At 40.5% G+C, this 22,506-nt stretch overlaps 1 protein-coding gene across 8 annotated transcripts in view; it reads left to right on the forward strand.

The window, feature by feature from the left end:
* The window catches only part of ctnnd2b (catenin (cadherin-associated protein), delta 2b), a 227,297-nt gene that overhangs the window by 38,888 nt on the left and 165,903 nt on the right, over nucleotides 1-22,506 (forward strand). For all 8 annotated transcript variants that reach the window (XM_086273574.1, XM_086273576.1, XM_086273577.1 and 5 more), the window contains exon 2: nucleotides 7,222-7,358. In XM_086273574.1, the coding sequence (XP_086129700.1) occupies nucleotides 7,227-7,358 (132 nt within the window). In that variant the 5' untranslated portion in view covers nucleotides 7,222-7,226. The remainder of the gene's footprint in view (nucleotides 1-7,221; nucleotides 7,359-22,506) is intronic.

A 22,506-nucleotide genomic window follows, 5' to 3' on the forward strand; every position in this document is an offset into this window, starting at 1 on the left:
AGTCTTGTCTCTAGCTGGGCTGTTGGCCTCTGTAACCTAGTTCTGATGGCTGTTATTGGGGAAAGCTGCTTTGTACTGGTCAGTTGTGTGATGAGGGCTTGGACACGGTCTGTCAAGTTGACCTATATTTGGCTGCCTGCCCTGTCTGCAAAATTAAAAAACAGATCTTCCTTTGCGTTTTATTCTATAGGCAAATTGGGCCTTCTCCACTTTCGGTTTCAATTCTCTGATCAAACTTGGATGTACTGTCAGGTTAAATTTTTAATGCTTAATCAAGCCAAAGTAAGGAGAGACTGAACACAGTGCAGGATCAGGACATCCTTCACCATCAATGTAGGAATTTCTAGTGTTGGTGCAGCAATGTATTAGTATGCATGGTGATTTTTGGGGGGAGGGATTAATGCTAACACCACCATGCTGAGGTAGCCCCACTGACAATGCTAAGCTCTACTCACACAGACCTAGGGACCAGTTGGCTGATCGCCAGAGAAAAATGTGCATTGGTGTCACTGGCATGCTTGGTCGCAAAGAAGTATATGGTACTGCACAAAAAAAACCCTCCATTGGATTGCTTTGGTTGCCAGTAGATTGCTGCAGTAGCACATAGTTTCTCTGGAAGATGCTAACTGGTCTTCAACCACTTGCCAACTACTGGCTTAAGCAGTAGTGAAAATGTGAATGTGAAATGCACGGAAGTGAAGTGGTTGGTTGGTAAGGCACAACATTTTGGTTTGTGATGCACTTTTTCGAGTTTTACTCCCACTCAGTGGTTGGTGTGTGTTTGCAGACAAATCTTCATCTTCTATGCAAACTACAGGCAACCCCAGCAATTTGCAAACAAGGAAAACAACTAGGAGGCTTTGATGTAGAACGTTCATTCCTACTAATGTTACCCAGCAAAAGCCAGCAACGATTCTCCAGCTGGTTGAGAAATACGCATCTTTCCCTATTGAACCTAGGTTGCTAGGGTGTTGGTCATGTCTTTAGAACTGAGGCTGAAGTCTGAAATTATGACATCTAGAACGCACAATGTTTGTCACCATCCTAGTTTCTGGTAATATAGTTTCAGTCCATACGGTAAGTGCTTCATTGCATAAATTAGTGGTAGTACATAAAAAATCTGGAATCACCAAAGTCTGTAGGACTTCTGTGGCTTTTTAAACAGCTTGTCTGTCATACAGGTCCTGAATCTATGGAGGAATTCTGACACACTTAAGATGGTGGTTTTGCTTCATATGCCTGCAAACAGGGTCCGTCATAGTTTGGGGCAACATTTCAGCCACTGGTGTAGAGGATGGTGTTAAAATTAATGGAATTATAAACACATAAAATTATTGTCAGATTTTGATCCCCCATGCAGTACCAATGCATACCTGGATTGAAAAAGCGAACACTGGAACACCATCAGTCACGGATTGGCGTCCCCAAAGCCCGGATCTCTAACTTATTGAAGCAGTGAGGAGTCATCTTTACAAAGAACCTTACAAAAGGAAAAAAACCTCCAAATAAGAGCTTTGAATGTCCTTCAAGAAGTATTGAGAACTATTCCTGAAGTTCCTGAAATGACAAAAAAGCTACCTGCAAAAGTTTAGTTTGTGATGAAGAATAAATGGTAGTTGTAGCAAATAATGACTCAAGCTTTTTAGAATTGTAGAAACTCTGTATTTTGATTTATGTTTGCACATTTCAATAAATCACTGGACCTATTTCCCATTTTCCTAGCAACATAAAAAGAAATGAGGTGTGGCTCAAGAGTTTTTTCCACAGTACCATATTTCCCAAATTTATTTTCAAACACTCTTAGTTTTTAATAGAAAAAATACCCAACCAGACTTCAACTCATTTTGTAAGCCCTGCATAAATCATTTCAGAAGTATTCCCTATGGAGAAAACAGAAATGTGCACTAAGCAAGACAACGATAAAAAGCAGAGATGTGGGGTGATGATGTAAGAGATGTGCAAACATGATGAGTACATCATGGCTGTGCAATCAAGACTAAGCAAATAGATTAGGTAGGCTAATGGATGAATGGGCTTAACAGCGGTAGTAATGGGATACAACTCATAAACAGGCATATGCGGTAAAGTCATAATGCGGTATGAAGAACAGCTGCAGGTCATTGCTCAGATCTAGAAATTCCCAGTAGTTAAAAAGGCTCTGTTAAGCGAACATTGCCTCACTGTTAAAATGTTCATTTGTACCAGTCATGCTGCTGGTGTGAAAAAAGGCCTATTTCCCAAGTATGCACTGCATGCGTGACTCAGCGTGGCATACAGTGGATGGTGGATCAAAGACAACTACTGAAGTGACTTGAATTATCTGTCTTCTCTGTTGAACTACCAAGTCACTGAAACTGCAGGATCTTATTCTTGTGTTCTGATACTTCCAAAAGGAGTTCTAATTTCTTTTCTGCCTTTTTTCTTTTTTATTCGCTGGCCTAGTTTCATCTCCGTCATATTTTAAGAATTGTATATCATTTTATTCAGTGCGGAGATTTTTACAAAACAGTTTTCTAAACTCAAGGGTCAGGCTTTATTGTCCCCACAAGGAAATTCGCTGTGTTAATAATCTGTGTTTAGGCACAATGTGGTACTCGGTGTGGCAAAAAAATATGTCCACCATAGACTGTAAGAAACAGATGTCACTCATTGGTTTGTCACTGAACAAAGTGCTCTCCATCATACTCAACCCATCTCAAGTGTACAGTAACTCTTCCTTCTGTGACAGGTGAACAACACTTGTCAGGCACCAGATTTCACACAAATATTTCGGTATTGTGCTTTCTTGCAGTTGCTTTTTTTATAGTACACATATTATTTATTAAAGCAATTTGCACTACTCTCTTATACAATCTTGGTCTTATTTAACTTAAAATCATTTTTATGTTTTATTTTCTTTGTTTGTTGTATACTGTTGTATACATAAAAACTTTGCACCATCTCACAGTATAACGTCCTCACTATGCACCTGCTTTTATTCTCTAAGCAGCACCAGCCATTGCAAGCTTTCCTCATTGGCTTCATTTTTCACCAACATGGTACGGTGGCCCTGAGAGGCCAAATGGACATCAATTTAAGAAAACACCAGCAATAAGAAAAATGCTGCAAAAGCACACAAAACACAATGGAAATAGGACAAAACAAAACACAAATAGGAAAAATGAAAAGAGAAATAGGAAAGAACAGATTTCCAAAGCACAAGGGAAGTGTTTCTGGGGAGACAATAACCCGACGGACCACTTGCAGGAACCAAAATATGCTAGGTAAGCGTGTTGTAATCTCATGATTCATATAATACTGATGACGGATTTTTAGGCTAATAGTTAGGCTAACACACTTACCTCTCATCTTTTCTTTCCTCGCAAAACCGATACATCCTCCACTTCTTTTAAGTGTCTCCCAGCGCAATTCTTAGCATATTTTGGTTCCTGCAAGTGGTCCGTCGGGTTATTGTCTCCCCAGAAACACTTCCCTTGTGCTTTGGAAATCTGTTTTTTCACATTTCAGTTTTCGTTTTTTCTATTTCTGTTTTCTTTTTTCCTATTTCCGTTGTGTTTTGGGTGCTTTTGCAGCATTTTTCTTATTGCTGGTGTTTTCTTAAGTTGCAGTCCGTTTGGCCTCCCAGGGCCAGCGTAACATGGTGGCCACAGGGGCTGCTGTCTAGCAAATGTTACAGGTTTCTTCTTGAAAGCTTAAAGATGGAAGCAAACATTCATCTGACTGAGAAGGCCTCAGCGACAGCTGCCATGAACCAGGACCCAACTCTGCTTACAGAAACAAAAACATAGAACACAGGAGCGAGATTTCCAGAGGGGATGAGACAAATCATGAAAAGTGGAGGGATGACACTCTGTGATGATGACTACTGAAAGAGCAAAGAGTGGTAAGAGAAGCAGAATAGGCAGGGTTGAGTTTCCTTTTAAATGGACAGTACAGCTCATGCTTTACAGTTGTGCCGGCAGACGCAGAGAGTACAGATTTCAGAAAATTGAGCTGACAGGAAGAATGTGAAGCATGTAACGGTGTCACAGAGCCAGATAAGCAGCATGTTTATGAGGTACAGTGCATCCTCGGAGAAGGTGAGGCTGAGAGAGCTCAGGTGCATTGTAGCATTGCAGGTTCAAATTCAACCCACAACCTTGTGGGTCATCCTCCTTCTGTCACCCTCCTCTGGGTGCTGCCTAATAAAGCAGAAATGTGCTGAAAAAGATGAGCACGCACTGAAACAGGTCAAGTGAAGAGAAATGAGGGAGGAGAACACAATAGTGGGGAGGCACGAGGAGGAAAGAAGGAGCGAGAGAGATTACGCGTAAGCAGCAAAGTGGGTGGAAGTGAAAGGTTTTGGTTTACAAACAGTGATTTGGGAAACGGAGAGCAAAAGAAACACTCCAAAATGGAAGACACGTAAAGCCAGGTCAGCCATATTAGCAGCCTTCAGTGACCAGAGATTGTTGCCTAGCAGCATGCAAGAATAGTTTTCTCCTCTTATCATGTCTTTTCTTCATATCCCATCAACCTCCTCCTCTTTTCTCCTCACCTCGCCTCCATCTCTCTGCTGTCTTCTCTGGGCTGTCATCCTCACTCTCATTCATTTTTCCCTTCACCCCCCCTCCTCTCCGCTCACAGGCTCCACTTTTCTTACCTCGGCATTAGGCTTGTGCTGCCTCATGCCAGCAGCACAGTTTTACGTGTGTGCACGTGTGTGTGTGTGTGTGTGTGTGTGTGTGTGTGTGTGTGTGTGTGTGTGTGTGCGCATCTGTGTGTGTGTCTGTGTGTGCGCATTCCTCATTCCAATCCTTTCCCCAGTGTATAAATCTGGCTGATGCAGCCGTTACACCAGCTCTGTGCTGCATCAGGATTACATGGCACATGTGAAGCCCGTGTCCTCCTACGCTTGGTCAAATACAGGATGACACATGGCATCAAGCATGGAATTTGAGTGTGTTTGTGTGTGTGTGTGTGTGTGTGTGTGTGTGTGTGTGTGTGTGCCAGTCCCTCTGATGCTGGAACTCTGGAAGTTAGACTTGTGATACCAAAATAGCCGCCCAAATATGTGTTCAGACCTTATCTAAGAGGCAGTTACAAACTTTTTTAAATACCAGACGCAACTTTACAGCTTTTTTCTTAACAGTAAAATAACTACAAATGGTTAAAATAAACCTATCCCCACAAAGCTGCATGTCTTTGGACGGTGGGAGGAAGCCGGAGTACCCGCAGGGAACCCACGCAAACACGGGGAGAACATGCAAACTCCACACAGAAAGACCCCGGCCTGATGTTGGAATTGAACTCAGGACCTTCTTGCTGTGTGGCAACAGTGCTAACCACCGTGCCACCGGGCTTCCTCCCAACGTCCAAAGACAGCTTGTGGGGATAGGTTAATTGGATAATCCAAATTGTCACTAGGTGTGAATGTGCGAATGAGTGTGAATGCTTGTCTGTCCTTGTGTGTTAGCCCTGCGACAGACTGGCGACCTGTCCAGGGTGTACCCTGCCTCTCGCCCTATGACAGCTGGGATAGGCTCCAGCGCCCCCCGCGACCCTGAAAAGGATAAGCGGAAGCGAATGGATGGATGGATGGTTAAAATAAAGGATGAAAGTGAAGCTGCTAATTTACTGTTAAGTCTACATTCCTGCTCTCAGCAAGGACCATGAGCTGTGTGTAGCATCGGAAACAATATGTGGATACATGCACTGGAAATGAGCTTGCTCTGAAAGGTAGCTGGGCTCTCTTGTTCATACAGCAGAGGCTCAGAATGGTGCACATCCACATCAAAAGCAGTAGGTGAGGTGACTCAGGCATCTGACACCTCTTAGGTGAGGTGTTCTGGCCCTGGGGAAGACCGAAGACATGGGAAAACCTCAGTGTAACCCCAAGAAAAGCTGGAGGAGCTGGTTAGGAAGTCTCACCTCTGCTTAGACTGTTGAACCTGCGACCCAGATAAGAGGCAGAACATGGATGGATGCATATTATGAACCGTTACCTGTGCAGATTAGCTCTACAGTAGACGTGTTATGTTCGATCTGCTTCATTGTTACTAAATCTATATCTTCTTTTTATTTTGTGAGGAACAAAATATTGTAGCACTCTTAGCAACACATTATAGCACGACCTGTGACTAAGGATAAAACTCCCCTCTAAATAAGTGGAAGTTTTATGCATTTTCTTTGAAATTACAGTGTAAATATATACAATATAAATGGTAGGTATGCTATAATAAAAAGGTAACAAATCAGATTTTTAAAGGAAACAAAGAAATAATTATACCGTAAGTAAATTTGACTACAGTGGTCCCTCGTTTATTGCGGGTGTTACGTTCTAAAAATAACCCGCGATAGGTGAAATCTGCGAAGTAGCCAACTTTATTTTTTATTATTATAGATGTTTTAAGGCTGTAAAACCCATCACTCCACACTTTATACACTTTTCTCAGACAGGCATGAACATTTTTACACTTTTCTCTCTTGTTTAAACACTCTCAAAGTTCAAACCTTCTTAGAAAAATAAGTCCAGTATTATAGAATGAAACCAAAGATCAAAACCTGTTTTCAGGTCCAGAACATGGAAATAGAACAGCTGCGAGAGAATCAATGGTGCAGAAGTAGAGGAAGCAAGAAGATTGAGTTGAATAAAGTTTGACTTACCTGACTGTTTTGTTTTGCTTAATGCGCCTTATAATCCTTTGACATTGACACTGTTGTGTTTGCTGTCTTCTGCTAGCGAAGATTTATGTAAATTTGACAAGCTGAACGCATTCTGTGCTGTACAGGAGACACAGCACCAGATTGATTGAAAATTGTCTACAACCAAGCAGGACGCTGAACACAATTTTTAAAAATGTGTGTCTACAAAATTTGATTCTGCATTATCTCTGTAGAGTATGCTCCCTCTTCTCGCTGGCCTACATTTGTTTTGCTCCCGTGCACCTGTCCTTGATGCGTCACTGCCCTTTTTTAAATGCATGCTACAATAAGCTCTAGCTACCTATGACCTGAATCTGAAAAAGTCAGAAAGAAAATGCAAATAAAGAGCGGAGCAGTAGTCTTTTAGCAGGTTTTGTCAGTGACCAAATAGATTTTTTTCCAAATGGATTTGTTACACAGCTCCACATCCAACCTCCACTCATGTGTGCATGACGAGTGTAAAAATTATGTCCCACTCTAAATGTTGGGATGTCAGTGTCTAATAGTAAAAGACTTGCATGTTCCCTTGTTTTCCAGGAGGTATGCCAGTGCCTGAGGTGGCGTCTGACACTGCCAGCGCTGCTACCATGTTGAGCCCCGTCCTCAATGCCTCCAACGGAGACGGCTCCGAGTCTGAAACCACCTCCGCCATCCTCGCCTCAGTCAAGGAACAGGTTAGAAGTCCGTGTGTGTGAATGTGCGTGTGAGCGTTCTTGCGAGTGTGCGTGCGACGTAAATGGAGGGCTGTCACAATTAATGAAATATGATCACCAGAATGTAGTGAGGATAATTCCCCATCCTTTCGGGGCGAAACAAGCTGACGGTAAACAGTAAACACAAATGATGGAATGCCCATCTGAGCTAATGTGTCACAAATATGTCACCACATTTTGATCTGTTAGGAGAGAGCCTTGGGCTACAGATGCTCAGTATTATTTTTGAAAATACCCTAATGCAGTAGGACGCATCATTCGCCCACATTTTGTCAAAGTCTGAGCAGCTTTGTTGGAAATTCTATGTGTGACTAAGCATCCAGCAGATTTTTTTACAGTACAGTCAAGATTGGGCAACACAGCTGGACTGTGTTTTGTGTTGGTTATGCATTAATGAAGGCTAAAGACTTTAATGATTTTTTATTTACAATCCCTTTTTTGAATACACTTAACTCAGGTATGCTAATTTTAAATTGTACTGATTTAGTTGTATATATAACAGTAAGTCATGTAATGTTGTGTTATAATTATCAGGCTTTTAATACATGAGCTTGTGGTAAAGAAAAAAAATACTGCAAAAGACAATGAATTTGAATAAAACACATGGAAATAGAAAAAATATAACCAGAGTTATATACAATGATACAGAGATACAATGAAAGTGGACCAAGATATTCACAAAACAAGTTTTTTTTAGGGAGACATGATAGAACAGATGCAGAAGTGACAGATGTTATTAGCCATTTACTGGTAGCTACTGCGTTATTGTCTCTCCAAAAACACTTCCTTTGTGGTTTGTGAGTTTTGTTTTGCTTTTGTTGGGGTTTTTTTGTGAGATTTTGCAGTCTTTTTCTACTTACTGCCCTTTTTTTAAACTTGCAGTGCATTTGACCTTTCAGGGCCACTGTATGTAATCAACCAACCCATAACCAAAGATAAATGTGATAATACCTTAATAAGCAGGTTTCAAAGAACTGGTCAGACCCGTGAATATCTATATCATAATTTTGACTAAGGTAAGAAATGAAATGTCTTGAGGGAAGCACGGTGCCACAAAGTTCTACACATAGAGGCTTTGTTTGGATTTATTGTTTCCCCAACTGTTGAAAAGGCCAATAGCACTGGATTTATTTGGAATCGTGCAACAAAAGCTGGGTAAATACTACACTAAACAAAGTTAATTCTTCAGATCTAATCTGCTTTGAACTGTCAAAACAAACACTTGGTGCATTTCAGATTCGATGCTCATTATTGCAGCTTATAGTACATTATGTTACATACAGCATATGCATCAACACAGGAGTGTTGGGATCCTAAAGAATGAGACAAGAAACAGAAGAGTTGAAGGAAAAAAACCCTTTCTATTAGTTATAATGCTCTTGATGGCAAGTTCATACAACAAGATGTATAAAGCAGTAGAGTGCTAAGTAGAAAAGCACTATGACTCAGCCCATTTACACGTTTGAATTCATGTTGGGATATTTCTAATCCATGCAGGGTCAAAATTATGCATACAGCCTCAAATATAGACATACACTCATTTAAATATTTTAATAAGTGGCGCTGTTCTTCAATGTCTTTTAACTTGACAAGGCCAAGACCTATTAACTTCTCGTTAGTGATCATGATTAACTACAACTGTTAATTTTTCTTTGCCGATTAACAAATAGCCAGAACAATGGAAAAGTTCAGGGGACTCAGTGATGATCTAAGAAGAAGAACTGAAGATTCTGAAGTTCACACAAGTTTACACAAATCGATGCTTAAAAGATAAAAAGAAAGCAGGCTAACATTAAGCTTGGTCTTCCCAAAGCCCCAAACTCAACTCTACTGAAAGTTTGTGGATTCTGCTTAAAATGTGGGTCTGTACAAGGAAACCAACCAATTCAAATAGACTGTACCAATTCTGAAGAAGGGTCGTCAACTATCCAGTCAAAATTATGTTATGTAATTAGATGACTGCCAAAGGGTCTAGTCACGGTGCAATGTTTTAGGGTACATTTAACCAAATATTATTTGGGTTGTATGTATATATTCTTTGTACAGCAGCAGCAACCAACCTCTGGGCCACGTACCGGTCCGTGAGTTGTTCGGCACCTGCATAGCTGGATTGGCCATTTGCCCGGTGGGCTGATGGTGAGTTTTCAATTTTATGGGCGGATGTTTTTTTGTTTGTTTTTTTGTAATGGTATAAACAATGAAACGTGGGGATTGGCTAATGTGTCATGATCAACTCTGGGCTTGACCAATTACGGCCGAGGAGGTTGGATGGAGACCCCGCCCCTTTGCTTGGGCAATAGCTCTGAAAGCAATCTTATCACAGACAAACAGAAGAAAATGGTATTGAGTAGAGATGGCACGATACCACTTTTTTATGTCCGATACCGATACCGATATCATAAATTTGGATATCTGCCGATACCGATATGAATCCGATATAGTGTTTTTTAATCAACAAAACTGTTTTTTAAAATATCTTGCTGCATTTTGCAAGTCTGCAAGTTCATACTCAAGTTTTAAACAACAACTACACTAAAGCTATTCTGTTATACCTGTATACAAAAAAAATATTTCATAGTTCAGCAATACTGATCAATCTAATAAACTTAAACCTACACCATCCTCCCTATTCTGGTATTTTAAAGAGTACTTAGCGTAAATATTAAGCAACCTAACTAATAGGGTTCCAACTCCCAGCAACAACAAAAATAAATAAATAAAAAATAGGGAACCACCCCTCACGCTCCACCTCATGATGCTTAATCGACGTAATCAACCTTAATTTGATGCAGTGTGAAAAAAAATGCACAGAAATCAATTATTTTTCAAGAAATATTAAATAGATTCAACATCTTTCTTCAACAAAATTGCAGACTGCACAGATGGTACCTTCCCAAAGGAAAAAGTACTATAGCTTACTAGGGTATATATATTAGACTTAATAGTCACTATATACAGTAATTGACTTCTATTCATTTTACATCAAATTAAAACTTTGTGTGTCAGATAATTATTTATTAAAAGCTAGACGTTTTAAATGAGAATAAGAAAGAAAAGTATGTCTTTGTGCCCCCTTTTCCCAGTTAATGCCCTATCGGCCCCCCTGGCTAAACTTTGGTAGATCCGCCCCTGCACAGTTACCAGCGTCAGCTACGTAGAAAAAGATCCTGGTGTAGAAAGTAATATTAAATAAATTCTAACAACAGCTTATCAAGCTTAAACGTGCTGCTGTTGTTCAGCCGCTGGTTTCCTCTTTCTGGTGCAAAGTGGGCCAAAAACAAAGACGGACTCGCGACAGAAAAGCCGATCAGCTGATCATTTAAGCAGTTTCACGATTGAAGTAGCAGCCGGAGAGCGAGAGGCAGTCGCTCGTTAAGCTTAACGCAGGAATGCTTTACAAACATTCAGAGATGGACTTACACACTTGCTTTACTTCTCTCGGGGATAACTTTGTCGGAGATGAAATGCCAGGTTGCTAGCGAAGCTCCAAATGCTATCCAGACCACAGGTTCCGCATGCCACAGCCGCTCTATCACGTGATGCATACTGCTCCGACATGCTAACGTTCTGAGGTGAGTTACGGCGTGTTGCAAGTTTTGTGAGGTGCTTTCGTGATATTTAATGGATCGGATTAGATTTTTTATTTTTCTCCGATATCCGATCCAGTCATTTAGGTCAGTATCGGACCGATACCGATACGTAATATCGGATCGGTCCATCTCTAGTATTGAGATGAAAAGGAATGCAATTTGTCCCATACTTCAGCTAGAATGAAAAAAAAGACACAAAGCTGAAGCTATTCTGTGTCTTTACGCTGTCAGCTGCCTCTTCTTCTCTCATTCCCTCCCCCTCCCTCTCTTGTCAATCATGAAACTGATCAATGATCGGCTGATCGGCTTTTCTCTTTTGTTTATCGTTCACTTTGCGCCAGAAAGACAAAACCAGCTGATGTTGCGCTAAAAAACAGCAGCACATTTAAGCTTAGTAAGCTGTTGTTAGAATTCATTTAAATGGTAAATGGTAAATGGCCTGCATTTCTATAGCGCTTTACTTAGTCCCTAAGGACCCCAAAGCGCTTTACACTACATTCAGTCATTCACCCATTCACACACATATTCACACACTGGCAATGGGAAGCTACAAGCTTAATATTAATTTCTAGTATCAGCTGATGTTTGCTGGAGCCACAGCTGTAAAGCTGCTGGTCATGATGTCGGTTTGGATATGTGGTGAAAGGGAAACATGAAGATGAAACCAGGAGATGTCCTTACTGAATCATCAGAGCTGAACAGGTGATGGAGAAACAGGTTTACCTTTTAGGTGACGTGAATGAGTTGAAGGGAAGTTATGAACTGTTTCTGAGAGACAAATAACACCAGGATCCTTTTTTTACTTAGCTGACAGCTGGTAACTGTGCAGGGGCGGGTCTAGTAAAGTTATGCCAGGGGGCCAGGTAGGGCATTAACAGGGAAAGGGGGGCAAAGAAATACTTTTCTTTCTTATTCTCATTTAAAATGTCTAGCTTTTAATAAATAATTATCTGAATCTTACAACCAAAGTGGTCATCAGATGTAAAATGTATAGAAATCATAGATAAATACCAACAAGATAGTGTACATCACTGTCACAACAGCGTTTGTTTTCATTTAAAGGCTTTATGGCTTTTCCTATAATACCTGGTGGGCCGGTCTCCATGACACCTTAAAGGTCCGTGAAAATATTGTCGGACATAAACTGGTCCGAGGTGCAAAAAAGGTTGGCGACCACTGGTGTACAGTATATTGAAGCTGTATGTATAATTTTCACTGTGTGGATTAGAAAAAAATCCTTAAAAAAAGTCTTCAAAGAAATCATTAAAAGCCCCCAAATTACCATAACATTCATGCCTATGACAAGTGTATATCAACTCAACTGTAAACATCCAAAGTGGGGATGTTTACTCTGCATGGAGCTGAACAGAGGAAATGTGAAGAAGCCAAAGATAGCTGTTAAAAATGCTGAAAGCAGGCTAAGATAATGGATTGTTCATGTTTTTCACTCAGTGATTTCTGTGAGTTACTACAACGTCCCGAGATCCATTCCTGATCTAAGTAGGTCACGTAGACTTGGACGGTCACACACACGTAGGTCGTGTACACACACCTACACACAAACTTCCACATCATCTAGGGCATGGTAATGGCCTTCTGATGAGAAGGTGTGAAAGAAAAAGGCAGAAGAGAAGGACGTGTCAGCTGTCCGAAGAAAGTGAAGACAAACAAATAGTTGCTCACTCACTCCTCTTCATCCGACTGCACCACGGTGAAGGTTCGTTATTCCTTAAGCCAGTCATTTGTCACTTCCTTTCAAACTTGTTTTTGCATTGTGCCATTTTTCACTACGTTTGGGCCGATGCCAGTGTTTGTTACCAGGCACTAAAAAACCCACGTATTTTATGAAACAGTGTGGGTGCCCAAACTTCCTGTTTGGTTCATAAAGACAGGGTCAGGCATGAGAAAAAGCTTCACCCACACTCTCACACACGGACATGCAGTCTGCAAAAAAAAAACCAACAGCCCACAAACACATGCGTTTACACACTGCCAATCAAACTCTTTTGCCTCTGCTGACTCACACCAGGAGATCCCTGCTGCTGTTTTTCCTTCGTTTCCTTCTCCCCGCGTGAGATTGATTAGCCATTCGACGTTGTATTTATCACATCTGTCAGCTTTTGTCCTTGTATCGTTCATCATCTCTTTGCTGTCACCACATCTGCTACTGGGGAAAGCACAGTGTGAAGTCTGAAAGAGTTTGATTCTACTGTGAGACATGGCCTATTTGAGAAAGCTGACATATTGTCTTATTGAATGACAGATCAAGTGAAAGTAGCTCAGGGTATTGATTAGCTGTCTTTTGCTTACAGCTTGGTAGCATCTGACAATCCAGTCGGTTCTGAAATATCAAGTTGTGAATGTGCATTCAGCAGTCATGGATCTACAACAGCAAGAAGGCCACACAAGGTTTTGTGCCAGTGTGCAGTGTGTAGCAGTGCTAGCTTATAAACTTAGCACTCTACTATGGGAAGCGTAATATTTTTTCTACTGATAGCATTTTTTAACAAGGGATTGATTGATTGGATTGATTTACACTATGCTCTCTTTAAAGACACAAGACTTATTCAATATGCTGGTCTAGAACTTCCTCAGGATCCCTCATACTGTAACTACTTGGCTCTGAAAATACATATAGTTTCATTCATACATACATAAGAGTTACCAACTTTTAGAGTGTGGCCATGGGTTTGGCCATCACAGGTGTCATGACTTACAGTATATCGGGATTCTAATATGTCAACAAAATCAAACAACGTCAAGCGTAAAGGCCTTAATTCCCCAGAAAGTTGTGAAAAAACTATACAAAATTCAGGCATTTTCGGATCCAAATCAAAAGTTTTGTTTTTGCAGAAAAATTGTCCCCAAACAACACATTGTGACAAAAATAAAATCGACATAACCCAAAAACACAGGATCCCAAAACAGAAACTCAAAGGAAAAACCCTCCAATGTAGTAAAGACAGAAAGCAAAGACTCAAAAGGAACAAAAGTCACTATGAGATTATTAAATCCAAAACTTCAATCACTGGAGTAAATTGAACCCAGACAGGCCCCCAAATTCAAATATATTCACAACAAATCCTAAAACAAAAAAGACAAATCCTGGGACCAAATCCAGAACAAGTCAGTGTTCATATATACTGTATGGTACACAGTTTTTGTGCTGTTAATGCCAGAGGAGGTTACTGAGTCAGCAGAGTGACTTTTTACACACTATGATACTCGGCACTCGGCGATGCTGCGCTGTAGCTTATGTACTGTGCTAGTTTGTGGCTGTGATTCTTAAACACTTCCTCTTTGCAGTAAAACCTCTCGGAGTGGATCAAGGAATATCCAGGAGGGAAAAAATTTCACAATCTGACTTGTTACGTCAGTTCCATCATATCCAAGTGGCAACAGTGCTAACCGCCATTATATTACACAATATTTTTTAAAATTTGAATGAGATTATACTTAATTTTCACATTTTAAACACACAATTTCAGAAAACTTGTAATTGCAATATGTTACTGTGTTTTATAGCTGATAGCTGTAAAAATAGATATTGACAAAAGTGTCCAGTTTACATGTTTCTTGTCTTTCTTATGAGCAAAATAATAACGTTTAAAGTCATGCAAAAAAGAAAGGATTCAAAATATGAGATTGTTATACACAAACGATTGTGCTTTGGATAAAAAGAAATGTACTATGATGGTTAATGTAAATGTGCTATGTTTTCATTCCTTTAGCAGTCCTCAGGGACAGCCCACATCACATCAGCGGCACATGCAAATCAGATGCTTTGCAGCTGGCCGCATGTCATCATAGTAAATACCCACTGAATCAGGGTGTTGTGAGAATGCCAAATTTTTATCGCCCTGTGCTCATTCGCATTAGGTGAGCGAGATCTCTAATGCATTTGCCTTGACAAATCCAAGATGGCAGTCTCACTGAGCTGACACACAATTACATTCACGTATGAAAACACAATGAAGCTAACAGCTTATCTTGTTAGAGACCACGACTGCATGCTTTTGCTCTGTTTAGTCCTGAACTGGAGTACATTACAGCTATAACCTTCGTTTCCATTACGGTGGCAACATGACCTCCTGCTGTGTTTTTACAAGCCGCTACATCGCTGCAGCAGAGTTCACATGTTGTTGCACTTCCCGCCTATTCAGAGAAGAAAACATGACAATGCGTTCAAGGATACAAAAACAGAAGCAGTGAAAAGAAGCAGAAATGTAGCCAGATTTTCCTCACCTGGCTACATTTCTGCTTCGTTTCTAGGGGATACAAAAATTAATGAAAAGAAAATGCATCACCTTGGCATTATAACTGTTATCCAACTCGATATTTTCTTTCTTTTAGGCAAATTGTGGTGTTTCTGCAGCTTCTCAGTCACCGGATAATTAATGTGTATCATGGTGCTCAGTGGAATTATTCTCTCTAATTGACAGCGCAGCAGAAAACAGATTTTCTCAGGTCTGACCTACAACTCGTATGAATCCAAATTAAAAACAGTTTAAGCTGCAGGTAATTAAAGGTATACCGTTATTTTTTCCGTATGGCTAATTAAACCCGGTCCATTTCCCTCTCTTCACACACAAGCATGTCCTTATGACAAATATTGAAATATTACCCCCGTTGTACTTTTACTTGATCATGTTGCTTCTGCGTTTGGCAAAATCCACTTTTAACATGCTCAGTTTCAAACTCTCACTCCACTTCTGATTGATATAATGTCATGAGAAAAAAAACCCCTGAGGATTAATAGCTTTTTGAAAACAATCGGCCCTACAGTGTGTTAATTCTGCCGGTTCTGTTATCGGTGTTTTTGCATAGCAGCCTTGTGATAATAATGGGCCTGTCCTCCCCCTCCCCATCCCACTGCTGCTCTTTTCATTTGTTTATTAAGGATTAATTAAGATTTGTTTAGCACCGGCTAACTCATTAAGTTACCAAATATAGTTCTCTTCAAAGTTCGCAGCAGAGTTAGATATTCATAAGAAGCGGTTTCAAAGTGGATCAAATATTTATTTTATTTTACTTCTTATGTAAGGAGGCACGGAGAAAAAGGGAAAGCAGAATATTTAAGGGCTGAGGAGGGAGGACAGGAATTTGTATGTGCTCCCACTACCACTACCGTCACCACCACCCTGGGCAAAATGTTGGCACATGAGAAAGTCTTCTATCTAGTCCTATTTCCAGCTGAAGGAAGACTCCAGGCCACAGCATCATAGTATAAATAGGAGCAGTCTCGCTTCTGCTGTGCAGTGCAGTTACCTTGTATATGTGCATCCATACTGAATAAACTTCCTGCAAAACATCGCCCCCTGCAGCCTATGGTGGACCAAGTTGAGCTTTCTGGTGATTCTATTGGAAGATCTACCATCAGTTTTAACATCAGCTGCTTCATTTTTGATAAGAAGAATTCTTTAGAATTAGAAATCAAGATTTTTCCATCAGCACCTAGACAGCTTATTAAATAGATTACAAACACCCAGCTTTAATCCAGTTCGGAGATTTTTTTTCTTTCTTTTTCACATACTTTGGTTGTAACAAGTGGACATTTGAGGTATTGTTGCATTTTTTTCACCTCGAAGCAGTCTGAACATTCTCCTCCGACCTCTGGCATCAACAAGGTGATTTCACCAGGCGAACAGCCGCTGGATATTTTCTGGTTTTCAGACATTTCTCTGTAAACTGTCAGCAGTTTCTGAAATTCTCAGATCAGCCTGTATGGCACAAAATCTCCAAAATCATCTCTCTTCCCCATTCTGGTCCTCAGTTTGAACTTTATGAGGTCATCTTGACCATGCCCATATGGAAAAGATATATATATAAATCTTATAAAGTTTGTATCTGTCTTGTGTGAAACTTGTATGAAAAGCATATAAAAGTGAAAACAGATATAAGATCCCTTGAAAAATTATATAATGAAACTTGTATGTTTTGGATACTTACTAAAACAATGTATGAAAGTAATGAGAAAGTGGCCACTTTCATGAGTAAATCATGTAAGCCTTTATATGATTTACTCATGAAAGTGGTCACTTTCATGAGTAATCACATATAAGTTTTTACTATTTCTTTTCCACATGTCTAAACGCACTGAATTCCTGCCATGTGTGCGTTACCGAGCAGTTGAACAGGTACATCCACACAATAGAGTTCTGGTTTTGACTCAGAGCTCAGATTTCTGTGACCCAGTGAACCTGTGCATTGTTTTCCTCTCCTCTGGTCCTGCCCACTCCACCTCAGCCCCAAACTCAGTGGATTAAAATTCCTAACAGTAAAAGTATTAATCCACTTGACTTAAGAGTCAAGAAGCAGTTCAGTTCTTGTTAAAGGTACAGACCACATGTAACGTGCTATTAGACGGATTAGCAGAGCTCCTTGAAAGGGAAGAAAACGGAGGAAACAATGAGGACATCCAATTCAAGTTAACCTCACAAACTAACAAAGTAATTCAATGATTTTCTTTTTTTTTTTGGCTGTGGAATTAACACACAGTTAATAGCAGTGTAAGTAAGCTGTTTACCATGATGAGCAAATTCAATTCAATTTCAATTCAATTTTATTTATATAGCGCCAAATCACAACAAAAGTCGCCTCAAGGCGCTTCATAGATACAGAGAAAAACCCAACAATCATATGACCCCCTATGAGCAAGCACTTTGGCGACAGTGGGAAGGAAAAACTCCCTTTTAACAGGAAGAAACCTCCGGCAGAACCAGGCTCAGGGAGGGGCGGCCATCTGCTGCGACCGGTTGGGGTGAGAGAAGGAAGACAGGATAAAGACATGCTGTGGAAGAGAGACAGAGGTTAATAACAGATATGATTCAATGCAGAGAGGTCTATTAATACATAGTGAGTGAGAAAGGTGACTGGAAAGGAAAAACTCAATGCATCATGGGAATCCCCCGGCAGCCTACATCTATTGCAGCATAACAAAGGGAGGATTCAGGGTCACCTGGTCCAGCCCTAACTATATGCTTTAGAAAAAAGGAAAGTTTTAAGCCTAATCTTAAAAGTAGAGATAGTGTCTGTCTCCCGAATCCAAACTGGAAGCTGGTTCCACAGAAGAGGGGCCTGAAAACTGAAGGCTCTCCCTCCCATTCTACTTTTAAATACTCTAGGAACAACAAGTAGGCCTGCAGAGCGAGAGCGGAGCGCTCTAATAGGGTGATATGGTACTACAAGGTCATTAAGATAAGATGGGGCCTGATTATTTAAGACCTTGTATGTGAGGAGCAGGATTTTGAATTCAATTCTGGATTTAACAGGAAGCCAATGAAGGGAAGCCAAAACAGGAGAAATATGCTCTCTCTTTCTAGTCCCTGTCAGGACTCTTGCTGCAGCATTTTGGATTAGCTGAAGGCTTTTCAGTGAGTTTTTTGGACATCCTGATAATAATGAATTACAGTAGTCCAGCCTGGAAGTAATAAATGCATGAACTAGTTTTTCAGCGTCACTCTGAGACAGGATATTTCTAATTTTAGAGATGTTGCGCAAATGGAAGAAAGCAGTCTTACATATTTGTTTAATATGTGCGTTGAAGGACATGTCCTGGTCAAAAATGACTCCAAGGTTCCTCACCGCGTTACTGGAGGCCAAGGTAATGCCATCCAGAGTAAGAATCTGATTAGATACCATATTTCTAAGATTTTCAGGGCCGAGTACAATAACCTCAGTTTTATCTGAATTAAGAAGCAGAAAGTTAGCGGCCATCCAGGTCTTTATGTCTTTAAGACATTCCTGCAGTTTAACTAATTGGTGTGTGTTATCTGGCTTCATGGACAGATAGAGCTGGGTGTCATCTGCATAGCAGTGAAAATGTATGCTATGTCTTCTAATGATGCTGCCTAAGGGAAGCATGTATAATGTAAACAGAATTGGTCCTAGCACTGAACCCTGTGGAACTCCATAATTAACCTCAGTGTGTGAAGAGGACTCTCCATTTACATGCACGAATTGGAGTCTATTAGATAGATATGATACAAACCACTGCAGTGCAGTACCTGTAATACCTACAGCATGTTCTAATCGCTCTAATAGGATATTATGATCAACAGTATCGAACGCTGCACTGAGGTCTAGCAGGACAAGCACAGAGATGAGTCCACTGTCAGAGGCCATAAGAAGATCATTTGTAACCTTCACTAAAGCTGTTTCTGTGCTGTGCTGAGCTCTGAAACCTGACTGAAACTCTTCAAATAAACCATTCCTCTGCAGATGATCTGTTAGCTGTTTGACAACTACTCTTTCAAGGATTTTTGATATGAAAGGAAGGTTGGAGATTGGCCTATAATTAGCTAAGACTGCTGGGTCTAGAGATGGCTTTTTGAGTAAAGGTTTAACTACAGCCAGCTTGAAGGCCTGTGGTACATAGCAAACATGTGCAGCTAACATAGACACACAAATAAGCCCACTGTAATTCTGTTTACTTACACATTTCATACAAAGAGTTTAGCTTGAGAGCATCACTCTTACTCCAGCTCTATGTACCCTGCTTTAGTTCATAGAGCTTGCTGTGTGTGCTCACAGTTGCATAATCGCTGTCTGCAAGAGGAATTTAGTGAGCCGTTAATTTGTGGGCATTTGAAGGCATATAAAGTATTTTTGCACGTATGCGCGCTTTTCGCCTGTGGCTGTTAGCTGTCTCTGGCTTAAAGTAGAAAACGATGAGAACAGAGGCAGAGCGGTGCATTGTGGGTAGACAGGAATGGCCAAGGGGCTTTTGCATTTGGCAGCTCATGTCTTTGCCAACTTTCTCACCGCTACCTGCCACAGAAAGAGAAAGTTTGTGACAAGGGATTGATAGGCTTGGGTTTTGTGTGTGCGCGCACGCAGTCCGGCACTTTAGACGTGACTTGTGGTGTGCTGTATTATGCAAAAGGAAGGCCAGATGGTTGAAACTGCAAAGTAAAAGATACCACACTTGATATTTGATGAGCATAAGTCTAGCAGTAGATGCTGATTACATGCAGCAGTGTAACATGTGCTGGGATTTAGCTCATGCATTAAAGAGCACAGAGCATTTCTCTCCACATTGCATGATCATTTTGATTTAATGTTCTCTACTGTAGACAGTGGGGGAATAGTTATTTGATCTCCGGCTGAATTTTGCTCACTTAGAAAGAAATGAAGAGTCTCTAATTTTAATGGTAGTTTAATTTTAATGGAAGGAAACATAATATCAACCAAAAATCCAGAAAAAAAAACACATTATGTAAAAGTTCTACATTGATATGTACATCATTGGATGAACTGAATTATTGAGTCATTTTGTTTTTCCTAAATGTTGCAAATATAGTTGTCATTTTCTCAGATAAGGGATATCTGCAATTGATTGTAATCTGTGTGCCACATGGGATCCCAGACAGTTTTGAGGAGCCAGAATTCTGGCTGATTTATACACGGTCAAATACTTATTTCACTCAATGATATGCAAATTAATTTTTATGTAATGTTTGGTTGATTCTGTCTCTATTAAAATGAAGCTACCATTAAAAAAAACAGACTGCTCATTTCTAAAATTACAAATACAGCATGGGATCAAATAATTATCTCCCCCCACTGAACATATAATCTTTCCAGTTAAGCAGAATGTTTCTCCTGCCATAGAGTGCACTCTGAAAATTACTACCTAGAAAAATGCACGTGGAGTAAATTTTTCTAGGTTTGTCTGTGAAGGTTCTCAGTCATGCAGGTCATCGTAGTCTAAGGAGCTTGGAAAGAAAAGCGTCTGGACTTGAAGATGTTTCACCTCTCATCCGAGAAGCTTCTTCTTCATGTTGGTTTTATACATATATACACACATATACACATGCATACATATATATACATATATATTAGGGGTGCAACGATATTCGTATCGATATTGAACCGTTCGATACAGTGCTTTCGGTTCGGTACGCACATGTATCGAACAATACAAAATTTGTAATTTATTTTATCAACTTTCCTTCTGACGATGCTGTCTGTGTTGAGCGCTCAGTGAATCTGCGTTCGACTACTCTGCCTAGGGTCGACAGTGCAGCCTAGGCGGAGTAGTCGAACGCAGATTCACTGAGCGCTCAACACAGACAGCATCGTCAGAAGGAAGAGCGCAGGGCAAGCTAGCGAGACAGAATTCAATTCAATTCAATTTTATTTATATAGCGCCAAATCACAACAAAAGTCGCCTCAAGGCGCTTCATAGATACAGAGAAAAACCCAACAATCATATGACCCCCTATGAGCAAGCACTTTGGCGACAGTGGGAAGGAAAAACTCCCTTTTAACAGGAAGAAACCTCCGGCAGAACCAGGCTCAGGGAGGGGCGGCCATCTGCTGCGACCGGTTGGGGTGAGAGAAGGAAGACAGGATAAAAGACATGCTGTGGAAGAGAGACAGAGGTTAATAACAGATATGATTCAATGCAGAGAGGTCTATTAATACATAGTGAGTGAGAAAGGTGACTGGAAAGGAAAAACTCAATGCATCATGGGAATCCCCCGGCAGCCTACGTCTATTGCAGCATAACTAAGGGAGGATTCAGGATCACCTGGTCCAGCCCTAACTATATGCTTTAGCAAAAAGGAAAGTTTTAAGCCTAATCTTGAAAGTAGAGATAGTGTCTGTCTCCCGAATCCAAACTGGAAGCTGGTTCCACAGAAGAGGGGCCTGAAAACTGAAGGCTCTGCCTCCCATTCTACTTTTAAATACTCTAGGAACAACAAGTAGGCCTGCAGAGCGAGAGCGAAGTGCTCTAATAGGGTGATATGGTACTACAAGGTCATTAAGATAAGATGGGGCCTGATTATTTAATTTATTATTATTTATTGTATGTGAGGAGCAGGATTTTGAATTCAATTCTGGATTTAACAGGAAGCCAATGAAGGGAAGCCAAAACAGGAGAAATCTGCTCTCTCTTTCTAGTCCCTGTCAGGACTCTTGCTGCAGCATTTTGGATTAGCTGAAGGCTTTTCAGTGAGTTTTTTGGACATCCTGATAATAATGAATTACAGTAGTCCAGCCTGGAAGTAATAAATGCATGAACTAGTTTTTCAGCGTCACTCTGAGACAGGATATTTCTAATTTTAGAGATGTTGCGCAAATGTAAGAAAGCAGTCTTACATATTTGTTTAATATGTGCTTTGAAGGACATGTCCTGGTCAAAAATGACTCCAAGGTTCCTCACAGTGTTACTGGAGGCCAAGGTAATGCCATCCAGAGTAAGAATCTGGTTAGATACCATATTTCTAAGATTTTCAGGGCCGAGTACAATAACCTCAGTTTTATCTGAATTAAGAAGCAGAAAGTTAGCGGCCATCCAGGTCTTTATGTCTTTAAGACATTCCTGCAGTTTAACTAATTGGTGTGTGTTATCTGGCTTCATGGACAGATAGAGCTGGGTGTCATCGGCATAGCAGTGAAAATGTATGCTATGTCTTCTAATGATGCTGCCTAAGGGAAGCATGTATAATGTAAACAGAATTGGTCCTAGCACTGAACACTGAACAGAAGTTAAGCTCTCCTTACAACATGGA

Source organism: Aulonocara sp. 'chitande type north' Nkhata Bay, linkage group LG18, assembly GCF_057382095.1.
Source record: "Aulonocara sp. 'chitande type north' Nkhata Bay isolate Kocher_YH1m ecotype deep benthic linkage group LG18, A_spYH_male_GT1.1, whole genome shotgun sequence".
Classification (NCBI taxonomy): domain Eukaryota; kingdom Metazoa; phylum Chordata; class Actinopteri; order Cichliformes; family Cichlidae; genus Aulonocara; species Aulonocara sp. 'chitande type north' Nkhata Bay.